The 10,824-nt window shown below is 44.4% G+C and overlaps 1 protein-coding gene across 4 annotated transcripts in view; it reads right to left on the reverse strand.

Annotated features, from left to right (window-relative positions):
* Nucleotides 1–3,692: 3,692 nt before the first annotated feature.
* Nucleotides 3,693–10,824, reverse strand: part of NSD2 (nuclear receptor binding SET domain protein 2) — a 76,484-nt gene continuing 69,352 nt past the window's right edge. For 3 of the 4 annotated variants that reach the window (XM_083502173.1, XM_083502171.1, XM_083502172.1), the window contains 4 exons: nt 10,105–10,246; nt 9,369–9,475; nt 5,992–6,196; nt 3,693–4,718 (listed from right to left, as the gene is read on the reverse strand). In XM_083502173.1, the coding sequence (XP_083358299.1) occupies nt 4,456–4,718; nt 5,992–6,196; nt 9,369–9,475; nt 10,105–10,246 (717 nt within the window). In that variant the 3' untranslated portion in view covers nt 3,693–4,455. Of the gene's footprint in view, nt 4,719–5,991; nt 6,197–9,368; nt 9,476–9,900; nt 10,247–10,824 lie in introns of those variants that run through there. The other variant, XR_014525889.1, reaches the window with a different exon arrangement.

Below are 10,824 nucleotides of genomic sequence, written 5' to 3' on the forward strand. Positions count from 1 at the left end.
TAACCCCTCCTTCTTGTAGCATCATAATGTGCAGCTATTCTTTCTAATTTCTTTCTATTGGGTTCTTTGTGTTACACCGCTCCCTGTACCTGTTTGCTTTGCTGTCTCCACTTTCAATTCGTAGTCTTTTTCACGGTTTACATTTGTTGAGACATTTTTGTCATAGACATCTTACAATTGGGGGAAGGGGGGGAGATGGGGGTTGTTCTTCTGTTCTATTGCCTATTCTTAGAGAGGGGGGTGTTGTCAGCATCATGGGGTGGGTCCTTTGTGTATTTTTTATTGATATTGTGAGAAGTTGTGGTTCCTGAGCTTCGTTGGTTGTGTTTAGTCAATTGCGCTGTGTCTTATTTGTGTGAAGGTTGTTGGGTCAGGTTAGCCATATTGATTTGTATGCTGTTGTGGGGGGGGGGGTAGGTCATTGTCCTGCATATGTAATAAAGGGGAACCTCACTGGGGTGAGGGACGCGGGTGGCGCTGTGGGTTAAACCACAAAGCCTAGGACTTGCTGATCAGAAGGTCGGCAGTTCGAATCCTGGAACGGGGTGAGCTCCCGTTGCTCGGTCCCTGCTCTTGCCAACCTAGCAGTTTGAAAACAGACATTGCAAGTAGATAAATAGGTACCACTCAAGCGGAAAAGTAAATGGCGTTTCCGTGCGCTGCTCTGGTTCGCCAGAAGCAGCTTAGTCATGCTGGCCACATGACCTGGAAGCTGTACGCCAGCTCCCTCAGCCAATAAAGCGAGATGAGCGCCACAACCCCCAGAGTAGGCCACGACTGGACCTAATGGTCAGGTGTCCCTTTACCTTTTACACTGGGGTGAAGGCATCCTCTGTAGGTTGTCCCTGTGCTAGTTTGAGTTGGTTGGTTAACTTTTCTAGTACAGTGGTACCTCAGGTTACAGACGCTTCAAGTTACAGACTCCGCCAACCCAGAAATAGTACCTCGGGTTAAGAACTTTGCTTCAGGATAACAGAAATTGCGTGGCGGCGACAGCAGGTGGCCCCATTAGCTAAAGTGGTGCTTCAGGTTAAGAACAGTTTCAGGTTAAGAACGGACCTCCAGAACGAATTAAGTTCTTAACCCGAGGTACCACTGTACAGCGGTTTCTCATACATTTTGGTACCAGTGGTCTATGTTCACTCCTGATAGGTCCTTCTAGTGTCTAGTTATGATACTTCTAGCTGCCGAGAGTGACTTATGAGTTCCTTGTACTGTACATGTGTGTTGTTGTCCTGGAAGATATTTAATCAGGCAAGTTCTGGAGTGGCTTCTATTTTGGAAATTTCCAAAAATTGCCTTGTTATTTTGGAAATTTCCTGCAGCACCAATATCCGAAAGGATTGGATTTGGGGCCATTCCCACATGTGGAGGTACGTTATATGCCTATTGCGTTTCACTCTCTCCAGCATTTAGATGAAGTTTCTGGGTGTATCTGTGCCAGCTTCCATGGTGTTAGGTATCATCTATACCGTATTTTTTGCTCAATAAGACTCGCTTTTTCCCTCCTAAAAAGTAAGGGGAAATGTGTGTGCGTCTTATGGAGCGAATGCAGGCTGCACAGCTATCCCAAAAGCCAGAACGGCACGAGGGATTGCTGCTTTCACTGCGCAGCGATACCTCTTGCTGTTCTGGCTTCTGAGATTCAGAATATTTTTTTTCTTGTTTTCCTCCTCCAAAAACTTGGTGCGTCTTATGGTCTGGTGCATCTTATAGAATGAAAAATATGGTATATAAGTTTTAGGGTGAGTTCTTTTGGCCGAGATGGATTTGAATGGTGATTTAGACCCTAGTCCAGGGGTCTGCAACCTTTAAGACAAAAAGAGCCACTTGGACCTGTTTCCGAAGAAAAAAAACCCCCGGGAGCCGCAAAACCATTGTGACATTTAAAACAAATATATGTCCGGAGCCGCGATCTGACAGTGGGCGGGAAGGTGACGTTGGGACGGTGTGTGACTAACGCACGCACCGCCCCCATGCGACATCACAGCCAGTACAGCGCCCGCCACAGTGGGGAGTGTTGGGGCACACAATGCGCCTCCTCCCCTTGCTAGTATCCGCCCCGGAGCCGTGGCAAAGGTGTAAAAGAGCCACATGCGGCTCCGGAGCCGCGGGTTGCAGACGCCTGCCCTAGTCTCTAGACCACTGGGTATGGTTTAAACCATGTCCTATGTCCTGCACCCATTGGTTTTTAATTGTGGCCTGTAGTGTATTGGAGTAGTATTTTCTTAAAATTCTTAACAGCAGTTATTCTTAACATTTAATTAGGGTTTTACACAGATGACATGTGCAAAGTATCTAATGGTTCTTTTTTTCAACTTGGTCTGTTTTGAGTGAATGGTACACAATATTGCTACTGCTCATATTCATGTTAGCGGTGGTTCCATCTTGTTTAATTGGCACTTATTTTACTCAGACCTCTCTCTGCTTATGTTAGTAGCTGCTGCTTAACTGTTTTTCTTTTCAGCTGGTGTAACTGTATCGTAAGGAAGACCAGCCTTTCACATGAGGTAGTGACATCCACTTTGCATATTAGTCAGGCAAGCGGGACAAACCATTCCAGGTTCTCCTCCATTCCCTGCAGAAAATGGACCTTCACGGTAGGTCCAACGTAACATTCTGTATTTCTCAAGATCTCAGTCAAAGAATACCAAGAGATTTGTTCATTACAAGACAGCTGTGGTAACCCCAAATTCCGATTGTGCCAAATTAGGGTTATGTCAAATTGTGGCAGCTTAAAACTGGAACACAATGCTCTGAGACAGTCAAACTTCTCGTGTTAAAATTGCCAGTAGATTCATATGCTGACTGCTGGAAGAATCATGGAATTTCATTAAAGAAATGGTTCCCAACGACGCTGATTTGGGAAAACTATGACACTGTTTACAAATGGCATGAACCAAGATGGGCTGTCAACTTCGTTCCTTGCAATTCAGTACAAGGCTGCTCATTCCATGAAGATGAAATGGCCGCAATTTTTATTTGATTTTTTTAAAGGTGGGAGACTAGATACTGTATTTTTCTCTCTATAAGGCGCACCAGACCACAAGACGCACCTAGTTTTTGGAGGAGGAAAACAAGAAAAAAAATATTCTGAATCTCAGAAGCCAGAACAGCAAGAGGGATTGCTGCGCAGTGAAAGCAGCAATCCCTCTTGCTGTTCTGGCTTCTGTGATAGCTGTGCAGCCTGCATTCGCTCCATAAGACGCACACACATTTCCCCTTACTTTTTAGGAGGGAAAAAGCGAGTCTTATAGAGCTAAAAATACGGGATTTTTCTCACTTTAGAATTTAAATAACTAAACAACATTCAAACTGGCAGAGTTAACAGGAAAGGAACCCAATTGTCTGCATCTGCCAAAGGACTGTTGATAACAAAATTTAGAAATGCTAATTAAGAAAAATAAAATAAAATCACTCATGCCACAGGGCAACTATATAACTGCAATGCCACACTCAAAAGAACCCAAAGAATAAATCTAGGGTGGTATGGAAGTTTTACTCAGCCATGTTCATTAATTTCAGAGTCTATTCTAAGGTAGGTCTATTAATCTGAATTGGCCTACCACCCGTATTATTTTAGAAGCTGCTGGTTAACTTCTTTTTCATTATCACCTTGATACAAAAAAACCACTATTTAGCTGCTGAAGACATTCATGGCTTTTAAAAATAAGAGTAAATGAGCATTAGTATGGTTTTTTAAAGGCTTTTATTATGCAAATACAATCTAAAAAAAATGGGCATAGATTTTAATATCAATTTAAATGTGGACTTAGGTCTCGGTATCATTTTCCTTCTTTGAAACTCAACAGGAGACAGTTCTTTCTTTCAAAGCTTTCGTTGTGGTATGCTGCCTGTTTCCATCACGTTCTTGTTCCTTTGCAGAATATTACAATAAAACAAAAATAAAATCCAAAGCAAACCAGACATCCTTCTGGACAAAGCTCAATGCATATGGTTATACTGAGCTCTGTGCCTCTAAACTGTACGACGTCCATATGCCTCACTTAATGCAGGTAATATAGGCAGCTCTACGCACAACGTTTTGCTTTAAAGGCTAATCATGTCTTTCTTAAGCACTATTTAAACACTTGCTGGGTGGTGACTACTATTTCAAAAAGCTATGCATATACGCCTTAATTGGTTGGAAATTAACACACCTCCAACTAGGAAATTCTGGAATGAATTGGTTTTTCACTCCTAACAGTTCAAGTGTTGTCATTATTGCTGAAGAGTAAACCTGGTTTGTCCTGAAAGTGGCTGAACTTTGCATGCCACAGTTCATGATCAGTGCAGAAGCAACAGAACACACTGCTGCAGTTGGCTCAGTGGATTAAAAATGGATCTGCCCCAAACCCAATTCCTGCAGAATATATGTAAAAGACGTGTCCTTCCCTGACCCTATTCACAACTTATCTACAAGACAGCGTTGGCAGCAGGAACTGCAGTTTGTCATTATTTACATTCCTTCCTCTTCCATTTGTTTCTTTGTCTTCGTTTGCACTTCAGCGCGGCCAGTTTTCTAGGGGGTCTCTTCGCCTTCTTTTCAGCAAAATTCTCCCCAATGTGGTCCGAGCAGAACAACTGTCCAGTTAAGTTAGAATCAAGCACTGTCTCGTCTTGATGGTTCTTGCAAAAAGAGTTTGGGCAGAAGTGGCAGAAGGAGACAGAAGGCTTGCCACAAACGTCACAGTGGTGCCAAGGGCACTCCCATTTTCCTGCCAGCAGAAAAAGGGTACAGAGTCAATTCAGAAATAGCTGCATTCTTCTCTCAAATAATCTCAGCAGTGCCAATTGCAGTGGTACCTTGGGTTACGAACTTAATTCGTTCCGGAGCTCCGTTCTTAACCTGATGTGCGCTTTTGCTAATGGGGCCTCCCGCTGGCATGTGATTTCCATTCTCATCCTGGGGCAAAGTTCTCAACCCAAGGTACTACTTCCGGGTTAGCGGAGTTTGCAACCCAAAGTGTTTGTAACCCGAGGTACCACTGCAGATTTTAAAGTTGTGCAACCAAGTTCTCAGCTTGTAAGGCAGTCGCTAAAGCACCCTCCCCCCCTCTCATTCATATACGTGTATTTCACCAAAGCATGGGCAGATAATATCTACTCGGACTTCCTAAAAGGTAATGGCAAAAGATGGTTGGGCTATGATTTCTAGGAATTCACTTGGATCCTGGACACACCATTTCAGTGCCATGGTGGAGCACTCCCTTGGGGGCAGGTATGCCAGGGGCCACAGGTCCATTTTCTCCCTCTCTTTCTGCCACCCCTTTTCTGTTTTTAATCTCCCTTACCACGCGGGTGGCGCTGTGGGTTAAACCACAGAGCCTAGGACTTGCCGATCAGAAGGTCGGCGGTTCAAATCCCTGCGATGGGGTGAGCTCCCGTTGCTCGGTCCCTGCTCCTGCCAACCTAGCAGTTCGAAAGCACATCAAAGTGCAAGTAGATAAATAGGTACCACTCCAGCGGGAAGGTAAACGGCGTTTCTGTGCGCTGATCTGGTTCGCCAGAAGCGGCTCAGTCATTCTGGCCACATGACCCGGAAGCTGTATGCCGGCTCCCTCGGCCAATAAAGCAACCCCAGAGTCTGCCACGACTGGACCTAAAGGTCAGGGGGTCCCTTTACCTTTACCAAGCCATGTATGAGCAGGGCATGAGCCCTGGACTCCCCTGCTCCACCCCCCCCCATCTTCCTGGGAGAAGGACTTCAGCACCACCCTCTCCCCCTTGAAGTCAGCTTGTCAGAGATCATGGCTGGCTCACAAGCTCTGGCCAGCTTCCATACAAGCAACTCCAAACGACATGTTATGAAGGTGTCTTGTTCAAAACAACCAGAGTTTGCGATAAAGTCCAGACTAGGGTGGGTAGTGGTTGAAGAAGCCAGTTTTAAAAGAAAGTGAAAGTAAAGGCTGCTTAAGCTTTCCCTTTGTCCTTTTCAAAAGGAAGACAAGGAGGAGCAGGCCATAGAGTCAAGCCTTCACTTTTACTCACCAAAAGGGCGTTTCACCAAATCAAGGCACGAGAGATGATAAGCCTTGGTACAAGATTTTCGGTCGCATAATACAAGCTGGCCTCCATCACCGCAACGGAAGCAGTAATCCTCCGATTTTTTCCTTGCTTCGTTCTTTGTTTTGCGTCTCCTTGCTCTTCTTTTGGTTTTCTTTCCTTTCTCCTCCGAAGCATTAGAGGATGAATTCTTTTTTAAAAAAGAAGCAGCAGCAAACAGTTCATTGCAGAGTTACAGCTTCCCAAGAGAAATTGCAGAAATCAATACTTGCAAGCCTCGAAACACCTGCCAGCAAAGATCTGGAGCAAAAAGGAAACCCCAGAAGGAGCAGGTTGCTGGACTCAAGCCAGAGCCGCTAAACATTGGACCGCTCTAGCAGTTCAGCCACTTTTCTCAAATATTTTATATTTCTGAGCAGCGTTTGACAAACTAGATGAGGAAGAAGTGACTTAGCAGAAGTATATAAAAGAATGCATGGAGGAAGTGGCCACAGTGAAGTTTTTCTCTTGTCTCTTGCAATACTTGAACTCACGGACCTCTGGCAAAGCTAAATATTGGAAGACTGGCATGTGCTCTCGTGGGAGCCAGTGATGGCCGACTTGGATGGCTTTAAAGGAGGATTAGACAAATTCATGGAGGAAAGGGCTACCAGCAGCTACCAGCCATGATGCTTCTGTTCCAGATCCGCGTTGGAGGTAGTATGCTTTTGAATGGCAGCTGTTGGGCATCTCAGGTGGGCAGGGTACTCCTGTCCAGCTTGCAGGATTTCCAATAAGCATTTAGGTGGGCTACTGGTCCAGTCCAGCAGGCTCATATTATTTTCTTGAACTGGAGGCTAAATACAGATAGGGTCCTGCGACTGAGGTGGGCAAATGTGGCAATGTGGTCAGCGCGGGGCATTCTGAACTTTGCGGAAAATGTGGCAGTTTAGCCACGAGTAGGCTGGAATGAATTTACAAGACCAGACCTTCAAGGTAACTGCTAAATCTGATGATGTATGAAGCGCTCAGCCAAGGATGGGGACTCTCAGGCCCAGGGGCCCAAATGTAGGCCACTCTGTGTTGAGCTTCATGCTCTCTGCAGCCCAGTCCCCCCGAGCCCTGCTCTGTGATCTCCTTAAGTGTCTTTGCCCAGACAGGCTACGTCCTTGAACTGTGGTAATACATTTTGCTTGCCTGCCCCCTTTTAATAATAATAATAATTTATTATTTATACCCCGCCCATCTGGCTGGGTCTCCCCAGCCACCTGGGCGGCTTCCAACAAAGTATTAAAATACAGTGGTCTGTTAAACATTAAAAGCTTCCCTAAACAGGGCCGCCTTCAGATGTCTTCTAAAAGTCTGGTAGTTGTTCTTCTTTTTGACATCTGGTGGGAGGGCGTTCCACAGGGCGGGCACCACTACCAAGAAGGCCCTCTGCCTGGTTCCCTGTAACTTGGCTTCTCGCAGCGAGGGAACCGCCAGAAGGCCCTCGGTACTGGACCTCAGTATCCGGGCAGAACGATGGGGGTGAGATGCTCCTTTTGCCCTGCCCACCACTGGCATGTGACAGGGTGTCCATGAGGGGGGCTGAAGATTTCCCACCTTCTCTAAGCAGCTTGGACTTAGAAAATGCTGATTTCCATACTAGCCCTTCCAAGGACTGGTAGGGATCAGCCAGCCCAAATTAGCATCTAAGCACCACCAGGTAAGGTCACAGAAAGCAGAAACGGACTACCAGAGAAAACACAGAAAAAGCACCAGGTGAACAACTGCCTCCTATCATAAGCTCACTCTCAAGTTTTGGGAAATCTCTGCGCTTTGGGACTTATGGAAGGAGAGCAGAGTGGATAAAAATCAATGTTTTTTTTTTTTTTTTTAAATTGAGTTAAATCGGGGTTTTTAAATGCTTTTGGAAGAAAGGTATTTCTAAAGATAAGTTTTCTATTTAAGTTACATTATAGTCCAGAGGCTATTCATCAGGAAATAAGGATTTGTTTTTAAGTTTTTCATGTGTGCTAAAACTCAGTCTTAAGTTTTTTGTTTAAAAAAAAACCCCACAAGAAAAGTTTAACCACATCAGTTAACAAACATGGATACATATGCTATAATGTTATTGCTTTAGTTAAATAAATTGTTTAAATTGCTATGAAGGAAATGATTATTGGAAGGAGAAAAATAAAGTACCGCAAAAAGTTGTCCAAATATAAACAGTTAACTTATTAAACCTCACAATAATTTCATAATTATCTGTATTTCTAATAGTATAACCAAATCAGTAATTTTTGATAGAACTGTAAAAACTACTCTGAAAATTTATTATTCCAAAAATGAAACCTTCCTCTGGTTGTAAATATTAAGATTATTCCAGCAAGAATGAATCTTTCTGGAATAAATAAATAAATAAATAAACCAAGTCTTGCTAAGTGTGATTTATATCGTGATTTAAATCAAATCCACCCTGAGGGAGAGGGCTGTAGCTTCCAGGAGAAGCATTTGGGCAGAGTCCCTTCGACGGTGTATGGCTATGTTTGGCCAAACTATCTCCTGTCTAGTACGTACCGATCATGTCGACTGCTCTAAATGTCGCCTGTATGTAATGTCACCACATGTAAATTCTGTCTGAAAAGGTCCAAGACTTGCCAATTCCAGATGCTTTGATTGACACATTATAATTGGACCTCCCTGACCCACAGTAAACCGTCCTAATTTGGTGGCCTATCTTCGATTACCCATTTTCGTGGGTGGGACTTGTTGCCGTTTCACGCCAAGTGTAAACCTTTAACAGACAGAACAGCCTTTGTCTTGGGTTTCTCACTGCCTTTAGAGAGGTCGAATCTTTGTTGCGACAAATAGAACGATAAAAGGCTCTTTTATTTTCACTGACCGAGGAACCTAGATTCTTAAGAAGAACTCGGGTAGGGAGTTTTGGCCCTAAGTGAGCACCAATTTCCACATAACATATATGTCACCCTGAGAACTTGGGCTGGGTGAAATAGAAACTAAGTGAAAACATGAATGCATTGTATTCTTTATTCACTCTGCATGTTGTAAACTGTCCTGTGATCTTCGGATGAAGGGCAGCGTACATACCGCATTTTTTGCTCTATAAGGCTCACTTGTTCCCTCCTAAAAAGTAAGGGGAAATGTGTGTGCGTCTTATGGAGCGAATGCAGGCTGCGCAGCTATCCCAGAAGCCAGAACAGCAAGAGGGATTGCTGCTTTCACTGCGCAGCGATCCCTCTTGCTGTTCTGGCTTCTGAGATTCAGAATATTTTTTTTCTTGTTTTCCTCCTCCAAAAACTAGGTGCGTCTTATAGAGCGAAAAATACGGTATTTAACAACAACAACAACAAAACAAAATAATAACAAATAATACATACCTTTGGTCTGTCTCCAAGAAAGCCACTACAGTTTGGAGCACCGCATTTACACGCTGTTTTTTCATTCCCCAGACAGTCAAGATTGTAATTAAAAGTCAATTCTGTCCCTGAGTAAGAAAAAACAAAATAGATTTTTCACTGCAACTTCACACCTTTTCCACCGGAAACCCCCCTCCCATGGCAAAATAGGAGCAACTACAGTATAAGAGATGGAAAGGGGAACTGAAGATAAACAAAAGCAAGAACAACCATGTGATGGTTATTAGGATTTTAACATTGTATTTCAACCTATTCTTTCTTCTCTTGCCTGTTTCTGCTGTTCGTGACCCAGTGCCATATCATATTGATGTTTACATTTTCAAGTTTCACATCCTTACATTTTAGGAAAGTTGTGATCGTACAGCTAAAAAGATCTTAGTTTTTTATCTCGCTTTCTGGGAAACACTGACTGATTTCAAAGGAAATATTTTGTATGCTGTAAAAGTTCTATTCAGAGAGAGAGGGGAGATCAAAAGGCATGCAAGTGATTTACGTCGGTTCCAAAGCAAAGCTTGATCTGCTGTGGGAAGAAGGATCCCCTGTGTACTTCTGGTGACCGAGGCAGGTCCACCACACATGCGGAACTGGTCCCGGCACTGGAGTAAATTAAGAAGCCTGTGAACACTACAGAGGACACTTTTTACACAAGGCTCTGAGCAGCGGAAAACGATTCTGCCGTCCTAACGTTCGTATGTACCTGCCGGGATACTACACACAGCAAACAGTCCTACACGAGTGTCGCCATGTACAGTCCATTTCAGAGTCTCACAATTTGGTTGGCAGCTGTGGTTCATAAACCGGGAATAATTTCCTTTGGGTCCGGCGTCGATTATGCGGTCCTAAAAGTCGGGAATAGAACCAGACGGGATTTGGTTTAACGGCAAAGCAAGCGTTCCGGCAGAGCTAATCATACATGTCGAGTTGAACTTGTAGCTCTTCACGCCAACACAATGCTAAAATAGGCCGGCAAGCTCCCAACGTATCCCTAGTTGTAACTGCACTACATTTGCTGATTCTTCCCAGATTATAAAGAGACAGGAACAGCACCACTGGAAGCATCTTTCAAAAGAAGTCTTGATTTGTGTATCTTTCACATAACTAAAATTGGCGTAAAGGGTAAAGGGACCCCTGACCATTAGTTCCAGTCGTGACCGACTCTGGGGTTGCAGCGCTCATCTCGCTTTACTGGCCAAGGGAGCCGGCGTACAGCTTCCGGGTCGTGTGGCCAGCATGACTAAGCCGCTTCTGGCGAACCAGAGCAGCGCATGGAAATGCCGTTTACCTTCCCGCCAGAGCGGTACCTATTTATTTACTTGCACTCTGATGTGCTTTCGAACTGCTAGGTTGACAGGAGCAGGGACTGAGCAACGGGAGCTCACCCCGTCACGGGGATTCGAACCGCCGACCTTCTGATCGG

This window comes from Podarcis liolepis (assembly GCF_965112155.1).
Source record: "Podarcis liolepis genome assembly, chromosome: 5".
Classification (NCBI taxonomy): Eukaryota; Metazoa; Chordata; class Lepidosauria; order Squamata; family Lacertidae; genus Podarcis; species Podarcis liolepis.